The 26078-nt window shown below is 53.6% G+C and overlaps 2 protein-coding genes across 6 annotated transcripts; one reads left to right on the top strand and one right to left on the bottom strand.

Annotated features, from left to right (window-relative positions):
• Positions 1-1012: 1012 nt before the first annotated feature.
• Positions 1013-15677, bottom strand: SLC66A1 (solute carrier family 66 member 1). 5 transcript variants are annotated; one of them, XM_036836200.1, is made up of 8 exons: positions 12074-12148; positions 10633-10844; positions 5751-5880; positions 5005-5092; positions 4248-4390; positions 3984-4076; positions 3211-3396; positions 1013-1587 (listed from the first exon to the last, which is right to left on the bottom strand). In XM_036836200.1, the coding sequence occupies exons 2-8, from the start codon at positions 10794-10796 to the stop codon at positions 1342-1344; spliced, it is 1050 nt and encodes a 349-aa protein (XP_036692095.1). In that variant the 5' UTR covers positions 10797-10844; positions 12074-12148; the 3' UTR covers positions 1013-1341. The 5 variants fall into 5 exon arrangements, with proteins under 5 accessions (XP_036692095.1, XP_036692117.1, XP_036692100.1 ...); XM_036836205.1 differs by lacking the exon at positions 12074-12148 and adding an exon at positions 15611-15677 and having other exon boundaries at positions 1374-1586; XM_036836213.1 differs by lacking the exon at positions 12074-12148 and adding an exon at positions 15611-15677 and having other exon boundaries at positions 1374-1574.
• A 98-nt stretch (positions 15678-15775) lies between these two features.
• LOC118890741 (aflatoxin B1 aldehyde reductase member 2) lies at positions 15776-22829 on the top strand. The gene is made up of 7 exons (XM_036843988.1): positions 15776-16211; positions 19214-19401; positions 19578-19682; positions 20416-20512; positions 20761-20860; positions 21449-21578; positions 22398-22829. Exons 1-7 carry the CDS (start codon positions 15884-15886, stop codon positions 22557-22559), a joined length of 1110 nt encoding a protein of 369 aa, XP_036699883.1. The 5' UTR covers positions 15776-15883; the 3' UTR covers positions 22560-22829.
• The last annotated feature ends 3249 nt before the right edge of the window (positions 22830-26078 follow it).

The following is a 26078-nucleotide window of genomic DNA, read 5'->3' as shown; positions in this document are numbered from 1 at the left end:
TACTTGTGGCACCAAACCGGGCCATGCATCTCCTCGCGGCCGAGGCTGCACCCCAGTGGCCGGGCTCCTTCCTTTCTCCGAGGCTGGAAGAGGAAGATTCTAAAAGAGAGGCTCACACTGAGGCCCAGCTCCTCTCTACCAGCCTTAGCCGCACCTGGCACCACCCACCCCAATGGCTCCTGGGACCTGGGGGGCCTCCTGGGACCGGCTGTGTGTGTGTGTGGGGGGAGGTGAGACAGCAGGCCAGCAGGGAGGGGAGCTGGCCCCTCCGTCCTCAGGCACCCATGGGGTTGTGGTCAAGAAGAAAGTGGACTCAGGTTGGGGTCTGGGAGGCAAACTAAGGTTGGGGCACAGGAACTAGAGCTCGAGGCTAAGCCCTGCCCTCCTCTCCACCCTTCCCGCCTGCAACACTGGCACTTTCCCCCTGTTTATCTCCTGCCTGTCCTTCTGCCATGTCACCTCTTCCAGGAAGGTCTCCCTGATTTCCAGGGAGATCTGGTTGTCCTTCTCCTCCAACTAAAAATGATAAAAGCTAACCTTCAATGAGCTCCTACTGCATGCCAGACTTCAGGGCTAACATCCATAATCACACCATTTTATTTAATCCCTAGAAGGACGTATGAAGTGGTAATACTGTCATCCCATTGCACAGATGAGGTAACTGTGGCACAGAGAAGTTGAGATGCAGAACCAAAGTCTGAACCTTAACTATTCCGCTTCTTGCTGAGCACCGCGGAGCAGGGATCCTGTTGGAGGAGTGTCTTTCTCACTGCTGTGTCCCCACCACCAGGTGTGGAGCCTGTCACAGAGAAGCAGGTTGAAGAAACCGGAGGCCCAAGAGGCTGGGCAGGGGCGGGCCAGCAGACACAGTCCCCTCTGGCTTGGCTCTCCCACATCCTGACCCCTTAGGCCCCCACCTGGGACCTGTAGGTGGGATCCGGATCCCTATCCATCACTGTTCCCCAGAGCAGCCCAGAGCCCGGCCCCTCGGGGAAAGAGCACCAGAACAGGCCTCACTGGGAGTACCGTTTACTAGGCCATCTGCAGTCGACTGTATAGTCCAGGGTGCACCAGGCTGAGCTGGGCTCCTCCCCAGGCGGTTGGGTGGGGGAAGCAGGCAGAATGAGGTAGGTGAGCCGAGGGGCGGCTGCACTGTCTTCTGAGCTGCAGCTCAGAAGGTCCCCAGACCTCTTCTGAGGTCTTGGCTGCAGCTCCTCCCTTCAGTCTCCAGGGACAGTTGCCTCAGACCCTGGGGGTGAATCCCAAGGCGGCATGGGCTGGCCCTGGGGGCTGACCTGCTCCTGGAAGAGTCCGTCAGTCAGGGCTTCCGGAAGGGTCAGCTCACGAGGTTTCGGAGGTGTTGGGGGTAGGCGGTCGGGCCAGGAGTTCTAGGCACCCCCAGCTTCCTCCACGGCCCAGCCCAGGGTCAGCAGCACCGTCCCTGCCCATACTTCTCCCTTCCTGAGTGCGGCATCTGCAGGTCCCTGTCATCCTGGGCTTGGCCTGGGCCCTGCTCAGCTGGGGAGGAGTGGCTGGCGCTCTGATGAGGTGGCGGCATCCCTGTATATCAGGAACTGTATGGAGATCCGAAGGAGTCAACGTCAAGGCCAAACGGAGCAGAGCCTGGGTTGGACCTGCCCCAGGGTGGCCTGTGGCCCCATCCAGAACTGCTGCCCTCTTCCCTCCCTGCAACTCGGCCAGGTGGGCAGAGTCAGCCATGGCCTCCTGGCCTCTGCTCTTGCTGCCTTCCCACCCCTCAACCGGCCAAACCCCATTTATCTGCCAAGTCCAGAGCTTGGGTCTTCCTCTCCAGGCAGCCTTCCCTGACCCCAGCCCCAGGATCTTGCCCTCCTCTCACCCTACAGCATCCTGGGGGTTTCAGCAAGTGGCAGGGGCCATTTTGGGGCACTAGAGCTTAACTTTCTTCATCTCTCATTGCACCCACCAGGAATTCTGCAAACGTCAAAACAAGGGCCCCGTTTACCTCCTCCCAAAGGAGATGGAAATAATGCCCTGCTCAGCCATCCAGCAAACATTTACTGAGCACTCACTGTGTGCTGGATCCGGTGCTGGGTGTTTCCAGAGACCTTAGCTTATGTAATTGCCCCGTGACCTTGGTGAGACAGCAAGATGAAGACATGGAAGCACAGAGAGGCTAACGGTTTGCTCTGTGTCACACAGGACACCAGGAGCCAGGATTTGAACTCAAGTTTTTCCATCTCTAATTCACGTGTGTGTGTCTCCACATTGCAGCTTTCCTTCCTCCTGCCTGGATGGGCTGATTTATGCCCTGTTCCCCAGACCCTTTGCACAAGCTGTGCCAGAAACATTCCTCCCTTGCCTGTGCCTAACTTCTCCTTCAGGGCAGTTTTCAATGGCACTAGTGGAGGCCTCTGCTGAGCCTCTACACCAGGACAGACAGCCCCGTGGTCACACACTCTTGCAGTTTTTCTCTGCTACTCGGTGGCACCACAATGAAGTAATTATTTATGATTATGTGTATCCTGTCTGCCTCCCCACTGAACTGTGAGCTTCTTGAAGGAAGGACCATTCTGTTCTTGCTCACAAATAGATCCGGTACCTAGAGGGGTGCCCAGCACATGGGAGGTTTGACTCTTGGATGGATGGATGGATGGATGGATGGACAGACTGATGGATGGATGGATGGATGGACAGACGGATGGATGGATGGATGGATGGATGGACTGGAGGGAAGGATGGATAGAAGGATGGATGGAAGGATGGATGGATGGGTGGAAGGATGGATGGATGGAAGGATGGATAAAAGGACAGATGGATGGATGAAGAATGGATGGATGGATAGAAAGATGGACGGATGGATGGATGGAAGGATGGAAGGATGGATGGATAGAAGAATGGATGGATGGATAGATGGACGGAAGGATGGATGAAGGATGGATGGATAGAAGGATGGACGGATGGATGGATGGATGGATGGAAGGATGGAAGGATGGATGGATAGAAGAATGGATGGATGGATGGATGGATGGATGAAGGATGGACGGATGGATGGATAGATGGATGGATGGATGATGGATGGAAGGAAGGAAGGATGGATGGATGGATGGATGGATGCTGAAGCCACGTGCAGGTGGAGGCTGCTGTGGCCCCACCCCCCCCCACCCCCCCACCCCCCCTCCACCCCCCCACCCCCCTCCACCCCCCCCACCCCCACCCCCTGAAGGATACGATGGTGTCGAGCAGCAGGACGCCCAGGCTGCCCACGAGCCAGGGCAGGTGGTGCAGCACATAGCTGCCCTCGCTCTGGCCTACCTCGGGGTTCTTGAGCAGCACGCTCAGCCCATACAGCGTGTTCCCCAGCATCACCAAGGCGAACAGCGAGTAGGAGATCCCCTGGGTCGACTTCCGCAGGAACTGGAGGCGAGGGGTGTAGGGTCAGAGACCTCAAACGGGCCTCTTGTCTCTCTGGGCTGTAACTGTCCATGTGTCCGTCTGCCCTGTCACGCTGCGCATGCTCCGAGCAGACTGCACACGGTGTGACCAGTGTCCGACGTGGGCCTGGTGCCCAGACCAGCCCCTTCCAGGGCCTGACTCCTCATCCCCGTCCCAACATCATCTCCCGGGCCCCCCTGCCCAGGTCGCAGGAGACTAGGGCTGCACCACCCTGCTCGCCCCAAGGTGCCTGCTCCCCAGCCCTACGCTGACTCACTGCCCAGCAAGGCTCCCCCATCTCTGGTTCCCCACCTTCTCCTCTGCTCTCAGCCCCTCGCTCTCACCTGACCTCCTACCTCCCTGGGACACATGCAGGTCACATGTACCCCTGGATGGCAGGCATCTCATGCCCATTTCCAGAGGCAGGAACTGAGGCTTGGAGAAGTGGATTAAGTCACCCAAGCCAACAGTGAGTGTGGACCAGACCTGCTGCTACTCCTTAACCCAGGGGCCCGAGCTGCCAGCCGGCTCCTCTTCCCTTGGCCCCAGTGCCCCTGCCCACGGCTCACATTGGTGCGGATCTGAGGCAGCCGGGAGAGCAGGTACAGCATGCTGGACACGGAGCCGATTATGAAGCCAATGATTTCCTGCTGCGTGAAGGGCTGAGAGGGCAGAGTAGGGTGCTCAGTGCTCAGTAGGGGCCGGGCTGCAGCTTGAGAGCCCCAGCTCCCTCCTGGAGGGCAATTCCCCTGACCTCATGGTCACGCAGGGGCGGGCCCTCGGGGTGAGCCAGACCCCCACCCCCGCTCTACCCTCACGTGCCCACACCTCACCTTATTGCCCGGCTCCACAGACAAGAGCGTCCGCCCCCGGAAGACCTCCCTGGGGGCAGCCACCGAGCCAGCGCTGCTCAGCAGTGGGGTGGTACATGCCACCCCCAAGATGAACAACAGCACAGAATTGATGGGGGCAGACCCTGGACATGAGGCAGGAGGGAAGCTGAGATTAGGGATCTGAGTGGCGGCAGAGAGACTGGGCTTTGAGTCCTGGCCTTGTCCCTCAGTGGCTGTGTGACCTTGGGCAAGTGATCTAACCTCTCTGAGCTTTCAGTCCTCATCTGTAGAATGGGTATAATGAGAGTACCCTTCTCCTAAGGTTGTAAAGGTAAACCGATGAGGGCAGTGGGGGCAGGAAGAGGATTATGGAGTGTGGAAATGCTGAGACAGCCCCACCCCCAGGTGCCTGGGTCATTTCTTGTACAGCCCTGGATCTGCCCCTTCTGAATCCTGTGTGCCGTGTCCTTGTTTCCTCAGCTCCAAGCCCAGGGCCCGGCACCGAGGAGCAGCTGAAGCCATGTTTGCTGAATGAGAGAACTTAAGTGAAGGGGACTCCCTGTGGTCCTGCCCGGATGTGCTCACTGCCCTCTATCTCGGCTCATCAGGGGATCAGGGCCCCAGCTTTCAGATAAGGCCCGAGGAAGCCTTTTTGAGGTTTGGTTTATCACCAGCAATGGGAAACCTTCCTCCTCCCAAGCTTCCAGGCCTCCTGGCTGCCCTCAGGCACCTGACACAGAGGGATCCCCGTACTCACACAGAGAGGGGCGTTTCTTAAACTTGTAATGAAAGTACAGCGACAGCATCAGCACGTCGGCTAAGACGTAATACACGGCTGTGTAGGTCTGCAAGAGAAGAGGGGGCCCAGGGCGCTGGCTACAGTCCCCGGCTCGGGGACCACACCCCAGCACCCGGACAGCTCAGCCCCATCCCAGCTAGGTGACCCTGAGCAAGTTGCTTCACCTCTTGGAGCTTCTGTTTGCTCACCTGGAAAGGAGGGGATCACAGTTCCTACCTGGCAGAGCTAGACAGCAGGTAGGCAAGGGCCTGGCAGGTGCCCGTCTGGGCAGAGGGAGGAAACGGTGGCTAGCATGACCAGGCAGGACAAAATGGGACTCAGAGGTTAAGTGGAGACTACCATTTGGCCTGATACAGGGGCAATTTACAGCCCCCCTTGGGAAGACAATAGATTCCTGATTTTGAGTCCTAGCTCCACCCAGCCACAGAAGAATGATGGCACCTGGGCCTCCCAAGGGAAAACCTTCCTCCTCCAGGGTCCCATGCCCTGAAAGCTCAGGCAGGATCTTAGCACCTCAGAGGTCAAAGACCCCAGCCACCCTGTGGTTTGATGTGCTCGTTTTGTAGATGGGGGAACTGAGGCCCACAGCCCATTGTCACCCTGTGCGGCAGGCAGATGGCTCTCTCTATAGCATGGGGCCCTCACAAAATGGAAGCCTCTGCAGACTGTCCCTGGCAGCCCACCCAGCCCGGGGACTGGCCTACCTGCAGGGGCAGCTGGTCAGCAAGGAAGGAGCCAATGAGATTGCAGGAGTCTCCGCCGATCCAGCCCAGGAGGAACCACAGGGACAGGGCCTGGTCCATGTTGCCCGTCTTGCAGGCCTTGATGTACTGGCTGTGGCAGAGGAGGGAGATGTGTGCTCAGGGGCCGACAGCTGTGATACTGCATGGAGGGTAAACATGGGAACAGCCAACGCGTAATAGGGGGGCCGGGGCAGCGTCTGCACAGGGGGTCGCCTGGGAGCTGATCCTTCCCGCCGGTGGGATCCTCATGGGCCTTTCTTTGCCCTTTGGGGATTCTTACCAGGGGATCCCTTCCAAGCCAGGAGCTCTATGGGACATGCATCTTTCCAGAGAGAGCCATTGCATGATAGATTCTCCTCCACAGCGGTCTCTTGGTGGGGACCTGGGGACTTTACAGGGTCCTGATGTTTTGTGTCAGACCCTGAGAACCACTTCATAGGGACCCTGGGTTCTCTCTTCTATGGAGGAGCGGGGGTGGGGGGTGGGGGGGTGTTTGGAAGGAAGGATGGTGGTTGCCCTACCGCCCGAGGCCTGGGCGCTGCCCTATCTCCAGGGGAGATGGATGATAATATGGGCCTGTTATCTTCAAAGGGCAACAGAGAAGCCTGGGGCTGTGGCTCCCCGAGCTCTGATTACAAAGCCATGGGGTCAAGTCTTGATGGGCCTCTTTGGGGATGGAAAAGTCAGGGAACCAGGATTCACACCCAGACCCTGAGGCTCCAGTCCTGCTCTGAGTCATTCCACAATGGCCATCTGCTGCTTACATTTCGCTTTAATCATTTGCATGTATTTAAATTAGTAAAAGGTAACTAAATAGCACCTCACCCCACCTACCACCCAAGACAGAAGCTAGGAAAGCTAGGCCTGGCCCTGGTTCTTCACGGTCGTCCTTCCACCTCCATCTCCTGCTGAGCCCCACCTCCAGCTCTTTAGGTCTCCCACCCAAGCCTGTGTTTCTTGTTTCCATCCTCCAGCTCAAGGATCTCTCTAAAACCCCTCTCTTGCCAAAATCCTTCAAAGCCTCCCACTGCTGTTCAGTAAGGACCCCCACCCTCCTGAGCACATCCCGACAGGGCCCCCAGGTCCCCTGTCCCTCTGACCCCCACCGCCTCTTCACCAGGACTGCCTCCTCTTCCTCCAAACTCTGCATCAGAAGACGGCTCACCCAGTCCCTCCTCTGTATCTTTCAGGAAATATCAGTTCCTCCTCAGGGCCTTCCTAGAAGGGAGCTCTGCCAGCATCGGTCAGTTCCTCCTGGACTCAAGCTTCCTGAGGGAAGGGACAGTGCCCAGCATGGGCCTGGCCCGGAGAAGGCCCTTAAGGTTTACCCCGTGGCCCTGTGTAAACCCCCTTCTAGGATACTGTGACTTGAAGAGCCTCCATAAATTTCAGGGGAAGTGATTTTGTCACACTCAGGAAAGGCCGAGTCCTAAGGAGAAGCAGGAAGGGGGCTGCCCTCCCTGCCATCACCTGGGGCTTCTCCCAGACCTCTGACACCCCCTCCCTGGTTAATCAGCCAGGCCCAGGCAGGGCTGGCATTATGCCCTGGTGGAAAGGGGAAGCCTCAGCCAGCTCCACCAGCTCCTCATGGTTCTGGGGAAGCTCTCACCCCAAGATAGGGAGTTTCTCTCCCTTGGCCTCCACCCATCACCCAGACCTGTCTGCTTTGCCTACTAAGGGCCACCTATCCAATCCCCCAGACATCATTGCTGCCTGGATGCCTTACACAGCCTCCCTGCCTCCAGTCTCTCCCCCATCCCTCCAGTTCTCCTTCCCTAATAGAAGGTCTACAAAGGCAAGGATGGGGTCGGTGTTTCTTACTTCTGCCACATCTAGTATGGCAGCTGGGACAAGGTGAGTCAGTAAAAATGTCAAGCCCTAGACAGCATGTTGGGACAACTTGATGAGGTAAGGGTAGTCTTTTTTTTTTTTTGGCCGCTGCACGGCTTGTGGGATCTTAGTTCCCCGACCAGGGATTGAACCTGGGCCCTCAGCAGTGACAGCACAGAGTCCTAACCATAGGACTGCCAGGGAATTCCCAATGGTAGTCTTTTTAACACATGGTACTGGGACAACCGGGTACCGCATGCAAAAGAACGAGGTTGGATCCCTACCTCACACCCTATACAAAATACAACTCAAGCTGAATCAAAGCTCTATATGTAAGAGCTAATTTGTGATACTGTGATTTATAATAAGAAATATATATATTTGGTCTTCTTCCCTGTTCCCTGCACAGAGCTCTCCTAAGAATGTCCTAAGGGGTGAGAGAGAGAAAGAGAGAAAAAAAGGTGTCTTTTGTAACATTAATGAGGTGACTTTTGGAAAGCCCTTAGGTCACCTGAGGATAAGGACTCATTGCCAGGGGAACCAACAGTAAGATTAGAAGGTTGGGACATTCGGTCTCATGGGCCCCTATCCTGCCCCCCTCACCCACCTCAGGGGAGGAGAGAGGCTCGAGATTGAGCCCAATTGCTAATGGCCAATGACTGTGTAATAAAGCCTCCATAAAAATCATTTCTCTGAGTTCTGTGAGCTGCTCTAGCAAACTAATCAAACCTGAGGAGGGGTGGGGGGAATCTCCAATCTACAGCTGGAGGTCAGAAGCACAAGTGACAACCTGGACTTGTGATTGGTCTCAGAAGTGGGGAGGAGGGAGCACTCTTGTGGGACTTGTAGGACTGGGCCCCTAACCTGTGGGATCTGAGGCTGTCTCAGGTGTAGATAGTGTAAGAATTGAGTTGATTACTTGATGGTGTGGCAAAAAAAACACATCAGAATTGGTGTCAGACTTGGATAAATCTATATAAAACTCTTAGAAGATAAGGGTGAATCTTTGTTACCTGGATTAAGCTATCGTTTCTAGACATGATATCAAAAGCACAAGTAACAAAAGAAAAAAACACATAAATTGGACATCATCAAGGGACTTCCCTGGCGGTCCAGTGGTTAAGACTCCAAGCTCCCATGCAGGGGGCTCGGGTTCGATCCCTGCTCGGGGAACTAAGATCCCACATGCTGCACGGAGCGGCCAAAAAAAAAAATTGGACATCAACAAATTTTTGAATTTTTGTGCTTCAAGCGACACCATTGAGAAAGTGAAAAGACAACCCACTGAATGGGAGAAAATATTTGCAAAATATATCTAGAATATATAAAGAACTCTTATAATGCAACAACAAAAAGACAATCCAACTGAAAAATGGGCAAAGAACCTAAATAGACCTTTTTCCAAAGAGAATATAATTTGGCCAAGAAGCACATGGAAAGCTACTTAATATCACCAGCCAACAAGGAAATACAAATCAGAACTATGAGATACCACTTCACACCCACTAGGATGGTATAATAAAAAAGACAGAAAATAACAAGTGTTGATGGGGATTTAGAGAAATTGGAACCTTCATACGCTGCTGGTGGGAATATAAAATGGTGCAACTGCTTTGGAAAACAGTCTGGCAGTTCCTCAAAAGATTAAACACAGAGTTACCATGTGACCCGGCAATTCCACCCCTTAGGTGTATACCCAGGAGAAGTAAACACACGTCCCCACTAAAACTTGTACATGAACATACATAGCAGCCTTAATCACACTGGCCAAAAGGTAGAAACCACCCAAATGTCCATCAATGAACGACTGAATAAACAAAATGTATACACATACAACGAACTACTATTAGGACGTAAAAAAGAATGAAGTATTGACACTAGCTACGTATGACGTGGATGAACCTTGAAGATGTTATGCTAAGTGAAAGAAGCCAGTCACAGAAGGCCACATACTGTATGATCCATTGATATGAAATGTCCAAAATAGGCAAATCTACAGACAGAAAGTAGATTGGTGGTTGGGGCTGGGAGATTTAGAGGGAAATGAGGAATGACTCATTTCTTTCTGGGTCTCTTTTTATGGTGACAAAAATGTTCTAAAACAGATTGCGGCAATGCTTACACAACTCTGTGCATATACTAAAACCTTGGACTTGTACATTTAAGTGGGCTAACTCAATGGTATATGAATTATCTCTCAATTAAACTGTTATCTTTCTCCCTCTGGAGAAAGAGCATAAGATTTCCTAACAGTGGAGAATGCCCTTACATTACAGGGCCCTCGATGACCTCTTTGACCTCATCTCTCCTCTTTGGCCCCCCCTTCTGCCAAGCCATGGGACTGAGCATACAGTGCGTAAAGGCCATCCTCACAGCAACCCTGTGAGGTAGGGAAAACATTCCCATTTTACAGATGAGAAAACTGAGGCACAGAGCAGTGAAGGGACTTGCCCAGGTCACAGTGTCTCCGCGTTCCCTAATCACAGCAGTGGCCATGCTGTTTTGTAATCACTGCTTGTCCTCCACCAGACTGTCACAGAACAAAGGCCAAGTTCGATGCACCCCAGCCCTCCCACTCCTCTGCCTCCTCTCTGGCTAGCTGTGCAATTCACAGCAAGTTAAGTTAACCTCTCTGGGTTTCTACTTCCTCGTAAAGTAGGGATACAGATTGTATCTATTTCACAGAGTGGTCATGAGGATTAAATAGGGTAAAGACATGTCAAGTGCTTAGAAATGAGCTAGGTACACAGTGGGCACTCACTGAACAGGTGTTATTATTATCACCTGTGTGTCAGCATGGTCCAGCATAAGGCGGGGCCTAGAGTGAGGTTCACTGTAGGGCCCTCCAGGGTGGGCTGGAAGTCAGTGAGTGGGGGTGGGAGAGGGAGCACACTTGGCCTTGAGTCTGGAGAGGCCCAAGGCCAGCCAGGGAGCCCCTCTTCGGTGCAGCCCCAGGAGCACTTGCCCCACCCGTGCAACCCAGCCCTGGTCCCACCACCCTGATGCTACTCACGGGAGGGTGGATGCAGCAAAGCAGAAAATGGAGATCAAGCCCAGGCCCACGCTGGCCTTGTCCCAGCCATCCTGGGCACACTCGCCAAACACGTCCCATATCCACTGGCTGGAGCCATTGGGGCAGCTGGAGAAGTTGCTGGAGCCCAGCTTCCTCCAGACCATGGCTTCGCAGGGAGGGAGGGAGCCGGTGTGCTGAGGCAGGCGACGGCTCTACAGGGAACAAGAGAGGGGCCTTCAGCCTTGGGAGGTCCGGGTCCTAGTCATGGTCCCGCCACTCTAAGCCCATTCCAGCCTTATCACCCAGCATGGACTGAGCCCCTGAACCAGAGAACACGATCAGTACAGAGATCAAAGTAACCACATATGCAGGGAGGGCACTGGATGTGTGGTCAGAGACAGGTGCATTTGAATCCCCACTCTGCCTGTTAACGCCTCGACTTTGGGCAAGTGACTCAGCCTTGCTCTGCCTCAGTCTCCTCATCTGCAAGATGGGGCGATAACAGCGCCTCCCCCACACAGCTGTGAGGGTTCAATGAGTTCATAAATCTAGTGTAGAGAACTGAGCCCTCAAACAATGCCACCTTTGTCCTAACTCTTGAACATTTCGATTGTTTCCAATCTTTTCTTCTTGCAAATCACGCTGTGAGGGTCTGCTGAGACCAGGCCCACTAAGTACATCCTCTCATTTAAAGTACGGCTATCCTGGGAATCCCCTGGTGGTCCAGTGGTTAGGACTCAGCACTTTCACTGCCGGGGACTGGGTTCAATCCCTGGTCAGGGAACTAAGATCTCACAAGCCACCCAACTCGGCCAAAAAAAAAAAAAAAAAGTATGGCTGTCCCCCAGTACATTGGTCAGATGAGGCAAGTGGCGAAGAAGGAGCAGGTGAGTTGCACACGTGGCTGGGATTCAAGCTTGGCGTGCTCAAGCCGCATTCTCCCAGCAGCTCGCGTGTGTAGAACGCCCGCTGGCAGAGTCCGGAGCCACCTCCCCATTCTCACTGCCAACAAAGTCAGGAGCTGGCTGGTTGCAGGGGCAGGCAGGGAAGTCCCCACCTGGTGTCCTAGAGCAGTCACTGCCTGTGTGACAGTCTCAGAGGAGGGAGAGGAAGTGGGGCTGCTGGAGCATCTCTGCTGGGCAGAATCATCACAGTCCCTGATCGCTGAGCACTTTACCAGCCCTGTGCAAAGCACCTTACGTAGGCCTTTCTGCATTTTGCTGCACATCAACTCTATGAAGTGGGGGCTACTGATATGTCCGCGTGGACCCGGGGAGGTGACTTGCCAGGGCCACCCAAGCAGGAAGCGCTCATAGCCACCATGCTTCTGTCCCCGGGAACGGCGGCACCTTCCTGTGGTCTGGCAGGGCTGCCCAGGGTCTCACGCAGCCAGAAGGCAGGCTTCCCCTTTTCTCACTGCACTCAGAGGGGCTTTCCTCACCTGGGATGAGGCTCTCTCCAGCCACCTTCAGTTTCTGCTTGTGTCAGACGACCCAGGATCCTCATAAAGCAATGCCCCACGGACAATGCCATAGAACAAATGTTTATGTCCCTCCTGTCCTGTTGAAATCTAACCCCCAATGTGATGGTATTTTTGAGGTCGGGCCTTTGGGGAGTATTTAGGTCATGAAGGCAGAGCCCTCATGAATGGGATTAGTGCCCTTATAAAAAAGACCCCAGAGAGCTCCCTCGCCCCTTCTGCCAGGTGAGGACATATCGAGAAGACAGCCATCTATGAACTAGGAAGTGGACCCTCACCAGACATTGAATCTACTAGCACTCTGATCTTGGACTTCCCAGCCTCCAGAACTGTGAGAAATCAATGTTTGTTTCTAAGCCACCCAGACAAGTGGTATTTTGTTACATTGGCCCGAATTGGCTGAGACACCCTGGCTGGACCCTTGGAACTGCTGAGGCCACAGCGATCTGGGAGCGTCAGGCAGGGAAAGGAAGCGAGTCAGCTGCTTTTCTTAGGAAGCTCTAGGCTCTCAGCTCTAACGTGACTCAACAGCGAACCCAGAGCCCAGAGCTGGGGGCAAGGGCACCCCAGGTCACTGCCTGCTTGGTTCACTGCAGTCCCTCTGGGGCCCTGCAAAGGGGGGCTGAAGGTCTCTTCCTGTACCTTGGTGACCCCCCCCCCTTGACCTTCAGCACAGCTGATGTTGGAGCCATTTATCTGCTGTCCTGCTACCAGCAGCTGCAAGGCCACCCCAGGTTAACACGCAGTCCAGGTAGGAGCTGGGTTTTTGCGGTGCCTCAGGCATTTCAAATCAAGTCTTTTTGTTCCCCAGCCACCCCTCTGCTGGACCACCTCCCCAAGCCTCCTCTGGTAGAGCCTCAGCACACCGCGGCAGGTCAGCATGGTAGGGTACCGCCATCCGCATTAACTTCTCTGTGAGGGGAACTGTCCTCATTCTACAGATAAGGCTGAGTGGCCTTGTGCAAGTAACAGTCTGAGCCTGTGTATAAAATGAGAATGACGCTCACTCCTCAGGGTTGTTGTATAGATAAAATGCACATAAAGCTCTTAGCCCAGGGCCTGACAAATTGGTAGTGACTGAGAACGAGAGACCAGTATCTCAAGCACCCTGAGATCACTCTCACTCCCTCTTTTCACCAGGTTAGGGAAGAAAGAAAGTGGACACATGCCCAGTGAAGGAGGGCGGGGTGTCTTGGGGGATGTACCTTGGCTCATAGGGCCCAGGGCCCTGGGTGGGTGGTCCCCTGTCCATGTGCAGCTCGGAGCTCAGGATACTTTGAGACACACCTGAGCCCTGAACAGAAGACACTTTCCTCTGAGGGCCACTGTGCACAGAGCCTGTCACCCATGGGTTCTGACCCAAGTAGGAAGCCAGCCTGGGCCCAGGCCTGGCTTCTGAGACCGGGCCCACCTCCTAGTCCAACAGCACTGAGCAAATGGATGGCCAGGGTTGCAACAAAGGTTGACCAGGTCTGTAGGTGTGACAAAGACCACAACAGGGGTGCCTTATTGTTTTTGTTTTTTTTAATTGAAGTATATAGTTGATTCAGGGGTGCCTTGTTATCATGGAGGGCACATGTTTGAAATTCAGGATCAGTGTGTCAGAGCAGGGGATCAGGGACCTTGGGTTTAAGAAGCTCCCCCAGTAGATTCTGACCACATGTATTCTGTGCACGTGACCACACTTTAAGAAAGGCGAAGGGACTTCCCTGGTGGTCCAGTGGCTAAGACTCTGCACTCCCAATGCAGGGGGCCTGGGTTCAATCCCTGGTCAGGGAACTAGATCCTGCATGCCGCAACTTAGAGCCCACATGCCGCAAGTAAAGATCCCACATGCCGCAACAAAGACCTGGTGCAGCCAAATACATAACATAAATAAATAAATATTAAAAAAAAAAAAAGAAAAGAAAGGCAGCCCTGGAAATGGCGTCCACTGCCACAGCCATGTAACTCTTCCAGATCCCAAGCTGAGTCACAGAGATGCTCCCCACTGAAGCTGCTCAAGTGGCCACCTTTATCTACCAGATAAGTCCAAATGCCTTGAGACTGAGCCCCAGGGTACTCCAAGAACTGCCCTCCGCCCCCCCCATCTCCTGTCCCTCCCTCTAGGCCTTCAGACGGTCAGACGGTCATTCTCAGGTCTCCTGACTTCTGTCCATGCCGTATCTTCCCCTAGGCTTGGCCTTTTCATCCTGGAGGGCATAGTAAAGAGAAACTAAGACCCAGTTCTAAATTGCCATCTCAATTTAGAGGGGCCTCACAGGAGCTGGCGGGAAAACACCTGTCACCTCTTCCCTTACCCTCTTCCACAAACCCGAAGAATGCTCATCGCACTCCTCAGCCACTACTGCCCTTTAAACCCACTCCTCTCCCTTCACCCTAGTTGTAAACTTATTCTTAGGCTCCAGACACACCAGCTGCACAGTAAGGGTTCAAAAAACAGCAAGAGACAGACAGACAGGGAGGGAGGGGAGAGAGAGAGAGAAAGGAAAGAAAAGAAGGAAGAAAGGGAGAGAGAGAGAGAGAGAGAGAAACAAAGAAAGGAAGGGAGAATGGGAGACCTAATTGTGAGCTTGGATGGCCTAGGGTTGAGGAGAAAGCACTCTGGAACTGACCTGCCTGATGCCTACTAGTAATGAATTCTTGGTCAAGTGACTGAGTCTCATAGTTCCAACCTGTAAAACGGGGGAATAATGCAAGTATCCACCTGCTAGGCTAATTGCAGAGTTAAATGAGATAACCCAGGCTGAGGGATTAGAATGGTGCCTGGCACAGGTTAAACCCTCAGTAGAATAACCGGGGATGGCTATTATTCTGTTCTGGCTACAGCTCTCTCCCCTCCCCCCACAGGGCTCCTGGCAAACAGCAGGCTTCAGAAAGCCTTGAAAAGACAAGACTGCGTCAGTCCTCATACTTCCAAACACAGACTCCCCGTGTACACACTTGGAAACCTGTCCTAGGCATGGAGTGGGAGGGGACAATCTGGGCTCCCTGCAGAATTGGGGAGCACCTGAGGGGAGGAGCATCCCGCCTTAGGGCTACCACCCACTCCAGCCCTCCAGGTCCTCGGTCACAACTCCCTCCTAGTGACTCAGCCGAGCACGGGCCGCCTGTTTGGCGGGGATAATAACAGGGCAGCCGCTGGGGTCAGCGCTCATTCGCCGCGAAGCCCCCTCCCCCGGCCCGCCCTGGGGAAAACAAAGTCGTCAGAAACGCAGAGGCCCGTCGGCCGAGAACAAGAGGTGAAAAAGGAACCCAGACCCCAGGTCCTAGGTCAGAGCGGCCCGAGGGGTCATGCTGGTCGCCCTTGAGGAAGGGGACCTGGGCCCCCGCCGAGGGCCTCCCAATCCCAGCCCAGAGCCTCGCTCCAGGATCTCGCGCCCCGAGGTGGGGGCAGTAGCCCCAGGACCATCCAGGGGCTGGAGGAGGGTGTTGGAAAGATGTAGCAGGGAAGGCCCAGAGTCCCGAACAGCAGCCCCAGCCTCAAATTCGGCTTACCAAGTCTAGAGCCTCCCCACCGCCCGGCTTCTGGGTTCTCCAACTCCTGCCTTCTCCAGCTCCTGCCTTCATCAGCTGACCAGAAACCCCGCCCCGCCCCGCCCCGCCCCGCCCCGGAGCTGCGCGGCTCCGCCTCTTGCGCCGCACACTTGGCGGAAGGTTCCGGGAGTCATGGCTGGCGAGCGAGCGTATGTTGCGTGAGGGGGCGCAGCGCTTCTCCCCCTCGGCAGGGAGGCGGGGCCCGAGGCGATCCAGCGCGCAGGCGCCGACCTCATGCTGAGCACCTTGTCTCGCGCCGTGACCCGCGCCGCCGTCCGCTGCGCTCGTACCCCCAGGCCGCCCGAGGCTCGCACCGCCGCCACCGCAGCCGCCATGTCCCGGGGCCCGCGTGCCACCTCAGGCTCCCCGATCCGGCCCGCCACCGTGCTGGGCACCATGGAGATGGGGCGCCGCATGGACGCGCCCGCCAGCGCTGCGGCAGTGCGCGCCTTCCTGGAGCGCGGCCACACGGAGCTGGACACAGCCTTCATGTACAGCGACGGCCAGTCCGAGAGCATCCTGGGCGGCCTGGGGCTCGGGCTGGGCGGCGGCGACTGCAAAGGTAACTTCTGGCGCCCGCGCACCGACCGCCTGTCCTCTCCCTGCACCGTGCAGTACAGACCCGTCCCGCAGGACGCTGACCCGACCCCAGCCACGCGCACGCTGCGGTCAGGGCCGACAGCTTCGTCCCGCCCCCGGGGCGCCCACCTCCCCTGGCCATCCCGCAGCTCTGTGAACCCCCCGCTCCTCAACTCCCTTGCACATCCAGCCCCGACAGCTGAACAGCGCTTTATCCTGACCACCTTTCCCTCCGCTTCTTCGTCTGGGGATTGCAACTCGGTAACCCCCGAGCCTGATCTAGTTCTTGGCTTCCTACCCCAGTTGCTTTCTTAGTGCACCTCTCTGCGGCACTGGTCTCCAGAGCTATGCCGTACCCGCCTCCAACCCTGCCAGGTGCCCATAACCGGTCCCCAGGCGCTCTGCCTATGCCCCTCTCCCCATTGTCCTCAATGCCCATGCGCTCCTCGAGAGCCCTTTTCTCATCCAGGTCTTTCATCAGTCCCTAGACTTTGCTCTATTCAGTTGGCAGTACCCCTGGCTCTCTCACGGAGAGCTGTAGCATTGCCATAGACCGGGCTGGGGGAGCAGAGGTGGTGGGGTAAAGAGTGGAGAGGCGTGAGAGAGAGGGTAAGGCATTTCTGTCCACTCCTGTAGCCCTATGCCAGCTTCTTATGGAGCTATAGGGGGAAAGTGTCTCTAACCCACCCGCAGGGAGCTCAGAGTCTAGTGGGGAAGATTGAAGCAAATGATTGCAGAGGAGCCTAGAAGAGGAAGCACTTTTACAGAAGGCATGATGGGGCCAGGCAGAGGCCCTAGGGAAGGCTCAGAGTACACTGAGGCTGGGCCTTCAAGGAACAACAGTAGTTTGCTGGGCAGAGCATGAGGCAAAATGTTATGAGAAGCTGGGGGCATAGCTGTGCCAAGACTGCTGTGTGGATGGCCAGGAGGCAGGTGTGCTTGAGTGGAGGATGTGTGTGTGGAGGGACGGTCCCTCATCAGCCTGATGCCATTGGAAGTGCCTAGGAGGGTGCCTGGCACATGGTGGGACCCAGTGAAGTCAGCTGATACTATTACTACTGCACTCTGCCTCCTCTTTTCCATCCTGAGACTCTTTCTTCCCAGCCCTTGTGTTGGGGGCATCCCCCTCTGGGTCCTCCTTAGATTCATAGCTTGGTGGATCTGGAGGAACAGACTTGGGGATGTACATCTCAGACCCACACTCTCTAGTTCACCTGGGTGCCTCTCGTGACTAATGAAGATTTTATTTCTGAATTGGTTTCTCCCCCTCCAGTCCTTCCCTGCTTCCTTCTTTGAGGCCAGGCACTCACAGAGTCAAAGTCCTCAGGTCAGACCTGAGGCAAAGTTCACACCAAGAATGCAGGGGGTTTGAGAAATGTGGGGAATGGAAAAAATCTGGACGAGAAGCTGAGGGACTTGGTCTCTCCAACATCCAAGTGGTCTGATGACTACCTCCCCTCTGGATTACTGAGTTGCGTTTGCCAAGTATGGAAAGTGCAGAATCCAGAGAGCCAGCGTTCTTTTTTTTTAATATTTATATACATTTATTTATTTATTTATTTTTGGCTGTGTTGTGTTGTCATTGCTGTGCGCGGGCTTTCTCTATTTGCAGCGAGTGGGGGCTACTCTTCGTTGCAGTACGCGGGCTTCTCATTGTGGTGGCTTCTCTTGTTGCGGAGCGCAGGCTCTAGGCGCGCAGGCTTCAGTAGTTATGGCACGTGGGCTCAGTAGTTGTGGCTTGCGGGCTCTAGAGCTCAGGCTCAGTAGTTGTGGCGCACGGGCTTAGTTACTCTGCGGCATGTGGGATCTTCCCCGGCCAGGGCTCGAACCTGTGTCCCTTTGATTGGCAGGCAGATTCTTAACCACTGCGCCACCAGGGAATCCCCCAGAGAGCCAGCATTCTTTATAGCACTTCCAAGCTGCTTGCAGGGCAGAACACTCTCTTGTTCTCAGGCAGAGTGTGTCTCTACGGTGGATATGCGGATGTGCACGCTTCCAGGAGTCTGGAAGGAGAGGGGGGAAACTGTCACTGCCTTCTGCCCATTTTGCCTTCTACCTCTCTCTCAAATGGATCTGCCAGCGGTTATGTTCAGCAGCTGCATCTCTTTCCTGAATTCCTGCAGCAGCCTCTTTACTTGTCCCCCTGTCTTCAGGCCTGCCCCCTCGACTTCTCTCTCTATACGGCAGCCAGAGTGAACACAGCTGACCAGTTCACTCATAAAACCTTTGAATGATGGTATTTGAGACAACCCTTTGGGATTAGGTCTGGACCCCCTTCTCTTGTCTCGTGTACCACTGCTCCCTGCCTGGAGTTTATAACTCAGAGTTGCACGTATGGCCTTCACGTACTGTGCTTTCTTGCCTTTGTGGCTTTGTCCAAGTTCCCACCCTTCGGAATGTGCTTCCCACCCTTCCTTGTTGGCTGGGACTCTTCTTTTTTTTTTTTTGGCCGCACCGCGCAGCATGCGGGATCTTAGTTCCCCGAACAGGGATTAAACCCATGCCCCCTGCAGTGGAAGTGCAGAGTCTTAACCACTGGACCACCAGGGAAGTCCCAGGATGCTTTTTTGGAGACTCAACTTGCGGGGTCAGGAAGCCCTCCCTGGAATTCCCAGGTTGGCCACATACTTCTCCTCTGGGCTCTACTGCACTTACATATTGTAACATCACCTTCTAGCTTGTGACCTCCTTGAGGGCAGAAATTGAGTGTGTTTAGTTCATCTCTGTGCACTTGGCCTCTACTACAGGGCTTGGAACAGCTAGCAGTTTGGTGACTAATAATATAGCAGCAGTGAGCATTGGGAGCTCGCACATGAGACATTATTCAATCCTCATGCTCTCCCTGTGAAGACAGTTCCATTGTTACCATCCCCACTTTATAGATTAGAGAATTGAAACTCAGAGAACTTAAGTAATTTAGTCAGGGTCACATGGCTAGTAAGTGGTTACAATAAGTTTCTTAACCATTACATTCTTCCCACAAAGTGAAAATCGCTACCAAGGCCAATCCCTGGGAAGGGAAGTCACTGAAGCCTGAAAGCCTCCGGTCCCAGCTGGAGACGTCACTGAAGCGGCTGCAGTGTCCCCAGGTTGACCTCTTCTATCTACACGCACCGGACCACGGCACCCCTGTGGAAGAGACGCTGCGTGCCTGCCACCAGCTGCACCAGGAGGTGAGGGCGGCCCCCCAGCTCCTCTCCTTGGCCTGTCGTTGCCCAGGAGAGTGAAGGCTCCAGGGCTGTCCCAGAGCAGAGCTGGGGACAGACACCACTCCCAGGGTCCCCAGCCAGTCTCTCCTTCCTGGTGTTCTGGGCTACAGTGGGTTCTGATCTTGGCCTCTCCCCCGCAGGGCAAGTTTGTGGAGCTTGGCCTCTCCAACTATGCCGCCTGGGAAGTGGCCGAGATCTGTACCCTGTGCAAGAGCAACAACTGGATCCTGCCCACCGTGTACCAGGTGAGACCAGGGCTGCAGAGGCCTCTGTCTCCTGGGTGCCTGCTGGTCCCGGGTCCTCTTGGCCCCTCCCACTCCCCCCCCCCAATCTCCCCCCCAACCCCGTGCCCTCTCCATAGCAGCCACTCCCCTGCCTCCCCTGCTCACAGCCTGTAGATGGCTCCCGGGTACCCTCAGCCCAGCCAATAGGCACCTGCTCTCTCCGGCCCAGGCTCCCCTTCCTGCCTGCTTCTCCCTCTGCAGTCAGCCTGGAACACTCCTCCCCGCTTCTCGTGGGAACGAGTGCCCAGGTCTCACTTATATGCCTCTTCCTCTGGAAGCCTTTCCCAACAGCCCAGCGGGGCCTCCCATCTCCAAACCCCATCTTCATACATTGAGCAAGTATTTGGGAGAATCTGCTATGATCACCGAACCCACCTTTATGTGATCACCTGACCTCTGTCTTTGTTTTTAATTCGACTCTAACATCTCTTGGAAGCAGAGACCTTACTAGATCCGCTGGTGTTTGGGAACTCAGTGTCCAGCCCACAATTGGTGCCTACAGATATGTGTGGAATGACATATCCCGTCCACTGTCTTTTCCTGGGGCCCAGCACCATCTCCCCATCGCCCAGCCACCACTAGGGATGTTGGAAATCATTGCTGAAGTCCTGGGCAGGTTTTGACTGAAGGTTTTTAAAGAAGACTGGGGTCCCCTGACCCAGGCACCCTCTCCAGCTGGCCCTTCTGCCCACAGGGCATGTACAACGCCACCACCCGGCAGGTGGAGACAGAGCTCTTCCCCTGCATCAGGCACTTTGGACTGAGGTTCTACGCCTACAACCCTTTGGCTGGTATGGGATATGGGCTGCTGTGGGGACGGGCTCCCCTCCCAGATCCGGGGGGGGCATTTCTGGTCCTGTTTCTCCCTATTCCTGACCTGGGGGATGCCCGGCCCCGGACCTGGGAAGCAGGGAAGGGTTTGACAAGAGGCTGGGCTGGGTCCTCCATCCCTCCTGGGTCCCCCACCATCACCCCCACTTCCGGTCCAGAGCAGCCTCTGGGAGCAGTGCCAGGGGATCTGATTACAGCCTTCCCGCAGGGGGCCTGCTGACCGGCAAGTACAAGTATGAGGACAAGGACAGGAAACAACCTGTGGGCCGTTTCTTTGGGACCAATTGGGCAGAGATCTACAGGAATCGGTGAGCTGGAGATGGGTTGCATCAGGATGGGTGGGGTGGGAGGGGGTCCCCTTTATCTGAAATGGAGGAGTTCTAGGCTGCTTTCCTGGGTCTCCAGGCCATCCCTTGCTGCCTGGACCTGCCTCTTTTGATTCCTGGAGGAATTCTGAAGACTTCTATAGGGTTTCTTCTTGTTTTCTTGGGACCTCCGTGAGGAATGAGGATCCCTGGACCTTATGCCAGGTCTTCCAAATCATAGCTCCTCCCTGAGAAGTGCTCATCCCCTGCAAATAGGGAAGGAGAGGGCCCTGGATGGAGGCTCAGCAGTCCTGGGGCCGAGTCATGCCCCTGTACTTGCTGCCTATTTCCCTAGGTAAAGTAAGGGCAGGCTTTGCATTCTTAGGCGTAAAGATGTCATTGAGGTCTCTGGTGAGGGAGCCAGCATCCTGGGTGGTTCAATAAAGCAGGAGACCCATTGCTAGAGGGGATACCAGCCCCTCCATGCTACAGGGATGGGGTGAGAGCAGCTGTCCTGTTTGACTCTTTGGCGGTGGCCCCCAGTGTGACCCCATGGTCCTGACCCCTGTGCTACCCTCCCCACCTGCTCAGCTTCTGGAAGGAACACCACTTCAAGGCCATTGCCCTGGTGGAGAAGGCCCTGCAGGCTGCGTATGGCCCCAGCGCCCCCAGCATGACCTCGGCCGCCCTCCGGTGGATGTACCACCACTCCCAGCTCCAGGTAACCCATCGTCCCTGGAAGCCCCACTTCTGCTCTCTTCGGGAAGCCAGCATTACCTTCAGGTGATTCCTAAGTAGTTTTTCCCTCTGAAATTTCTCTTTGTTCCAGTTTTCACGGCAGCCTTTCTGTTGTTCTGAGTAGCTGTCCAAGTGCCAGGCCCTATAATGAGGGCTTTACTAACATGGATTGAATTATTACCTAGACCTGATGAAGTGTGATTATTCCAGTTTTACTGATAAGCAAACTGGGGTTCATACAGCTGTGAAAGGGATAGAAAATTGTCACAGATTTGACTGTAAAACCCACTGGTCTGGCTCCTCTGGGGGGAGGTGGGGTTTCCCTCTCTCTTTGGTGTCCCCTGTCTTCCTGGCTAAAACTTTTCTCCAGCTTCAGCCTTACACAGTTGCATAGTCTCTGACATGTATATAGTAGGTTTTCAATAAGTGGGAGCTAAATGCTTTGCATAATTTCTCATTCCCATAACCACGCTGAAAATTGAGAAGATTTGAGTCTCAGGGGGGTTAAATAGCTAAACCTAGTTTACACAGCTGCTGAGTGGCAGAACTGGGCTCTGAACTTAGGTCTGAATGAGGATGAGCAGTGTGGCAGCAGGAGGAAAGAAAACAGGGTTTGGGGTCACATAGTTACAGTTGTTGAAGGTACCTTAAGTGCTCTCTAGAACTATGTAGAGTATAAATTTTAAAAATCAGGTCCCAAGTTTTGGCAGGGGCAAGGCTGTGGGGGGAGTGGGGGGAGCGTGTGTGACTGGGGTCACTGTGGTGCACTAGTGTGTTGACGTCTGGCCGTCTCCCCTTGCAGGGTGCCCACGGGGACGCGGTCATCCTGGGCATGTCCAGCCTGGAGCAGCTGGAACAGAACTTGGTGGCCACTGAAGAAGGGCCCCTAGAGCCAGCCATCGTGCAGGCCTTTGATCAGGCCTGGCACCTGGTTGCCCATGAATGTCCCAGCTACTTCCGCTAGGCCCCAGCACAGCTCAAGCTGCCCAAGGTTTCTTCCTTTTCTGTCACCTCTTCTACTCTCTCACCCTGGCCACTCTTTGCCTTAAGCTGATTTAACATGGTCTTTCTCCATTGTCTGGATCCATGCATTATTTTTCTAGATCCCTGCCTCACTCCCAGTTGCCTTCACAATGTGTAAAGGCTGGGGCTGAGCCCCATTCATGCATTTCCTGTCTGAATAAAGCAGGCACTTGACCTGGCTGTAGCCCAGGCCCGGAGTGAAGCCCACAAATTTGTCTCCTCAACTGCTTACGACTTGTTTCCACCCTGCCTGGGGGCTTCCTGCCAAAGGGGTAGAACCATGAGCTGGAGTCGTCTAAAGGCAGAGGCGGTGGGAGGGTCTCCCAGCCTCCTGCCCTGAACCCAGCCTAACCTCTCAACATCGGGGCTGCAGGTGGCCCTCACGCTTCTACACGCGACAGAAGAAAAGAGGGTCATATACCCTGAGGTAGATATTCTCTCATACAGAATTACATCATTAAATACTTAGAAATGGAATAAGTTGGGCAAAAACCTACTGTTAGCGTCCCACGAAGAAGAATAAAACCTTCCAGGATGCTGTGGGACATTTTAACACACACTCATTTCAGCAGCGGCTTTACTCTTAGCTAAAGCCTCCTGTCTTCTGGTCTTCCACAGATTCTCAGCTCTGCTGCTGGGCCTCCTTCTGGTGGGAGTGGGCGTGGGCAGCCAGGACCCCCATTTCCCTCAGGAAATCCCTACCCCAAGTAAGAGGCACCCAAGGCTGCAGAAGAAATGAAATCCCAGGTCAAGTGGTTGCTGTTTGAACATTACCAGGGCAGAAAAATCACACCCTGGGCGAGAGGTAGGGTGTGGGCCACGCAGCAGCAGTAGGCAGCATTTGGACCAGTCTCTTCAAGTGATGAAAGGGGCTCAACCTGGAAATGCAGACAAAACCGCCAATCAAAGACTCTTTGTTCAAAGGAAAGTCCTACTTGCTTTCTAGAAGGAGACAGCTTTCAGATGAAGTTTTATTATTTAGAATGAAGACACCCTCCTTTGTCTTCACCCATAATAAAATGGATGCTTCCCCAAGTGGGGTAATACCAGTTATTACCCCACTCATATTAATAATAGTATCAGTTATTGTTGTACAACAAGCCACCCCAAAATTGAGTTGCTTAAGATGACAAAATCTGAAATTGACCTAATAAGATTCAGTGCAAGCCCTATCAAAACCCCAGCTGGATTTTTTTTTTTTTACAGAAATTGGCAAAATTTTTTAAAAATTCATATGGAAATTCAAGGGATACAGAATAGCCAAAACAAATTTAAACAAGAACAAAGTCCTCCAATTCCTGATTTCAAAGCTTACTACAAAGCTAGAGAATAAAAGCAGTATGGGACTGGCATAAGGGTAGACATATAGATCGATGGAACAGAATTGAGAGTCCAGAGGTAAGTCCATAATAGCTAAAAAATAGAGACAGCCCAAATGTCCATCAACTGATGAATGGATAAATAAAAAGTGGTATATCCATACCATGGACTATTATTTGGCGATAAAAAAGAATGAAGTAATGAAACATCTACGATGTGGATGAACCTTGAAGATGTTATCCCAAGTGAAAGATGACAGTTCCAAAAGGCCTCATATTGTGTGATCCGACTTGCGTGAAATGTCTGGAATAGGCAAATGTATTAGAGACAGAAAGTAGATAAGTGGTTGCCTAGGGCTGAGGGGGTGTTGGGAGGAAATGGAGATTAACTGCTAATGAGTACAGGTTTCTTTGGGAGGTGATGAAAATGCTCTAAAGTTTATTATGATGGTTGTACAATGCTGAATACACTAAGAAAAAAAAAACATTGAATTGTACTCTTTAAATGGGTGTATAGAGACTTTCCTGGTGGCGCAGTGGTTAAGAATCCACCTGCCCATGCAGAGGACACAGGCTTGATCCCTGATCCAGGAAGATCCCACATGCCATGGAGCGGTTAAGCCCGTGTGCCACAACTACTGAGCCTGCACTCTAGAGCCCGTGAGCCACAACTGCTGAGCCCACGTGCCACAACTACTGAAGCCCGCATGCCTAGAGCCCGTGCTCCGCAACAAGAGAAGCCACTGCAATGAGAAGTCTGCGCACCACAACGAAGAGTAGCCCCTGCTCACTGCAACTAGAGAAACCCCATGCGCAACAACGAAGACCCAATGCAGCCAAAAATAAAAATAAATAAAATAAAATAAATGGGTGTATAATAATGTGGATTATGTCTCAACAAAGCTTTTATATATATATATATATATATTTATTTATTTATTTATTTATTTATTTATTTATTTATTTTTGGCTGTGTTGGGTCTTCGTTGTTGCGCACGGGGTTTCTCTAGTTGCGGCGGGTGGGGGCTACTCTTCGTTGTGGTGCGCGGGCTTCTCATTGCGGTGGCTTCTCTTGTTGCGGAGCACGGGCTCTAGGCACGTGGGATTCAGTAGTTGTGGCTCATGAGCTCTCTTAGAACACAGGCTCGGTAGTTGTGGCGCATGAGCTTAGTTGCTACGTGGCATGTGGGATCTTCCCAGACCAGGGCTCGAACCCGTGTCCCCTGCATTGGCAGGCGGATTCTTAACCACTGCGCCACCAGGGAAGTCCTAAAGCTGTTTCTTTTTTAAAAAAAAACACACAGTCATTTAGCTCAGAAGTCTGCTGTTTGACGGGGCTCAGTGGGGAATACTCATCTGTTCCCCTGTGTCTGAGAAGTACCATTACAGCTGGAGGCTAAAATCACCTGCAGGCTAATTCACATGTCTAACAATTAATGCTGATTGTCAGCTGTTGTCATCACTTACATGTGACCCCTCCATGTGGCCTGGGCTTCCCCACAGCATGTGCTGCTAGCTTCCAAGGGCAGGCATCCCTCTTGCCTCATGGAGGAGTGTCTGAGTTATGTTGTAAAAAGAGGATGTGAGAGAAACAGATGGTCATCTTTGGAAGATAAATTCTTTCTCAGGGAGCAGTGGTCCTAAGTGGTCAGGTCAAGAAGATGAGCCACTTGACTGGTCAGGAGACCTTTAGTCCCGAGTGTCTCCATCAGGGATGCGTCATATGCTAGGTCATTTCCCGTTTGTTAGATCCTTTCGGGGAGGGTATCTCACACATATTTGATGGTCACTTGAATTCAGCCATTTCATTACTAAAGAGCTTTTCCTTTTTTCTTTTTTTTTTTTTAATGTTTATTTTTTTTTAATTTATTTTTTTTGTTGCACCGGGTCTTAGTTGCGGCACACGAGATCTTTAGTTGCGGCATGTGGACTTCTTAGTTGTGGCATACAGACTTCTTAGTTGCAGCATGAATGCGAGATCTAGTTCCTCAACCAGGGATCGAACCCAGGCTCCCTGCATTGGGAGCACGGAGTCTTACCCACTGGACCACCAGGGAAGTCCCTACTAAAGAGCTTTTTCAAAAGACAAAGGAACAGAGTTGGATCTGGAAAGTGACAAACATACTTAACCAACCTCAAAA

This window comes from Balaenoptera musculus, chromosome 1, assembly GCF_009873245.2.
Source record: "Balaenoptera musculus isolate JJ_BM4_2016_0621 chromosome 1, mBalMus1.pri.v3, whole genome shotgun sequence".
NCBI classification, from domain to species: Eukaryota; Metazoa; Chordata; class Mammalia; order Artiodactyla; family Balaenopteridae; genus Balaenoptera; species Balaenoptera musculus.
Note: the sequence above shows the minus strand (reverse complement) of the source record. Positions and strands in the feature narration are given on the sequence as shown.

Bases quoted from the DNA above. Each gene is read 5' to 3' on its own strand.
- SLC66A1 (XM_036836200.1), bottom strand. From the start codon at position 10,796: ATGGTCTGGAGGAAGCTGGGCTCCAGCAACTTCTCCAGCTGCCCCAAT. The intron at 5,881-10,632 runs GTGAGTAGCATC...CCTCTGCCACAG, and splicing joins TTTGCTGCATCCACCCTCCC to CCAGTACATCAAGGCCTGCA. The intron at 4,391-5,004 runs GTGAGTACGGGG...CCTCATGTCCAG, and splicing joins TAAGAAACGCCCCTCTCTGT to GGTCTGCCCCCATCAATTCT.
- LOC118890741 (XM_036843988.1), top strand. From the start codon at position 15,884: ATGCTGAGCACCTTGTCTCGCGCCGTGACCCGCGCCGCCGTCCGCTGC. The intron at 19,402-19,577 runs GTGAGGGCGGCC...TCTCCCCCGCAG, and splicing joins GCCACCAGCTGCACCAGGAG to GGCAAGTTTGTGGAGCTTGG. The intron at 21,579-22,397 runs GTAACCCATCGT...CTCCCCTTGCAG, and splicing joins ACCACCACTCCCAGCTCCAG to GGTGCCCACGGGGACGCGGT.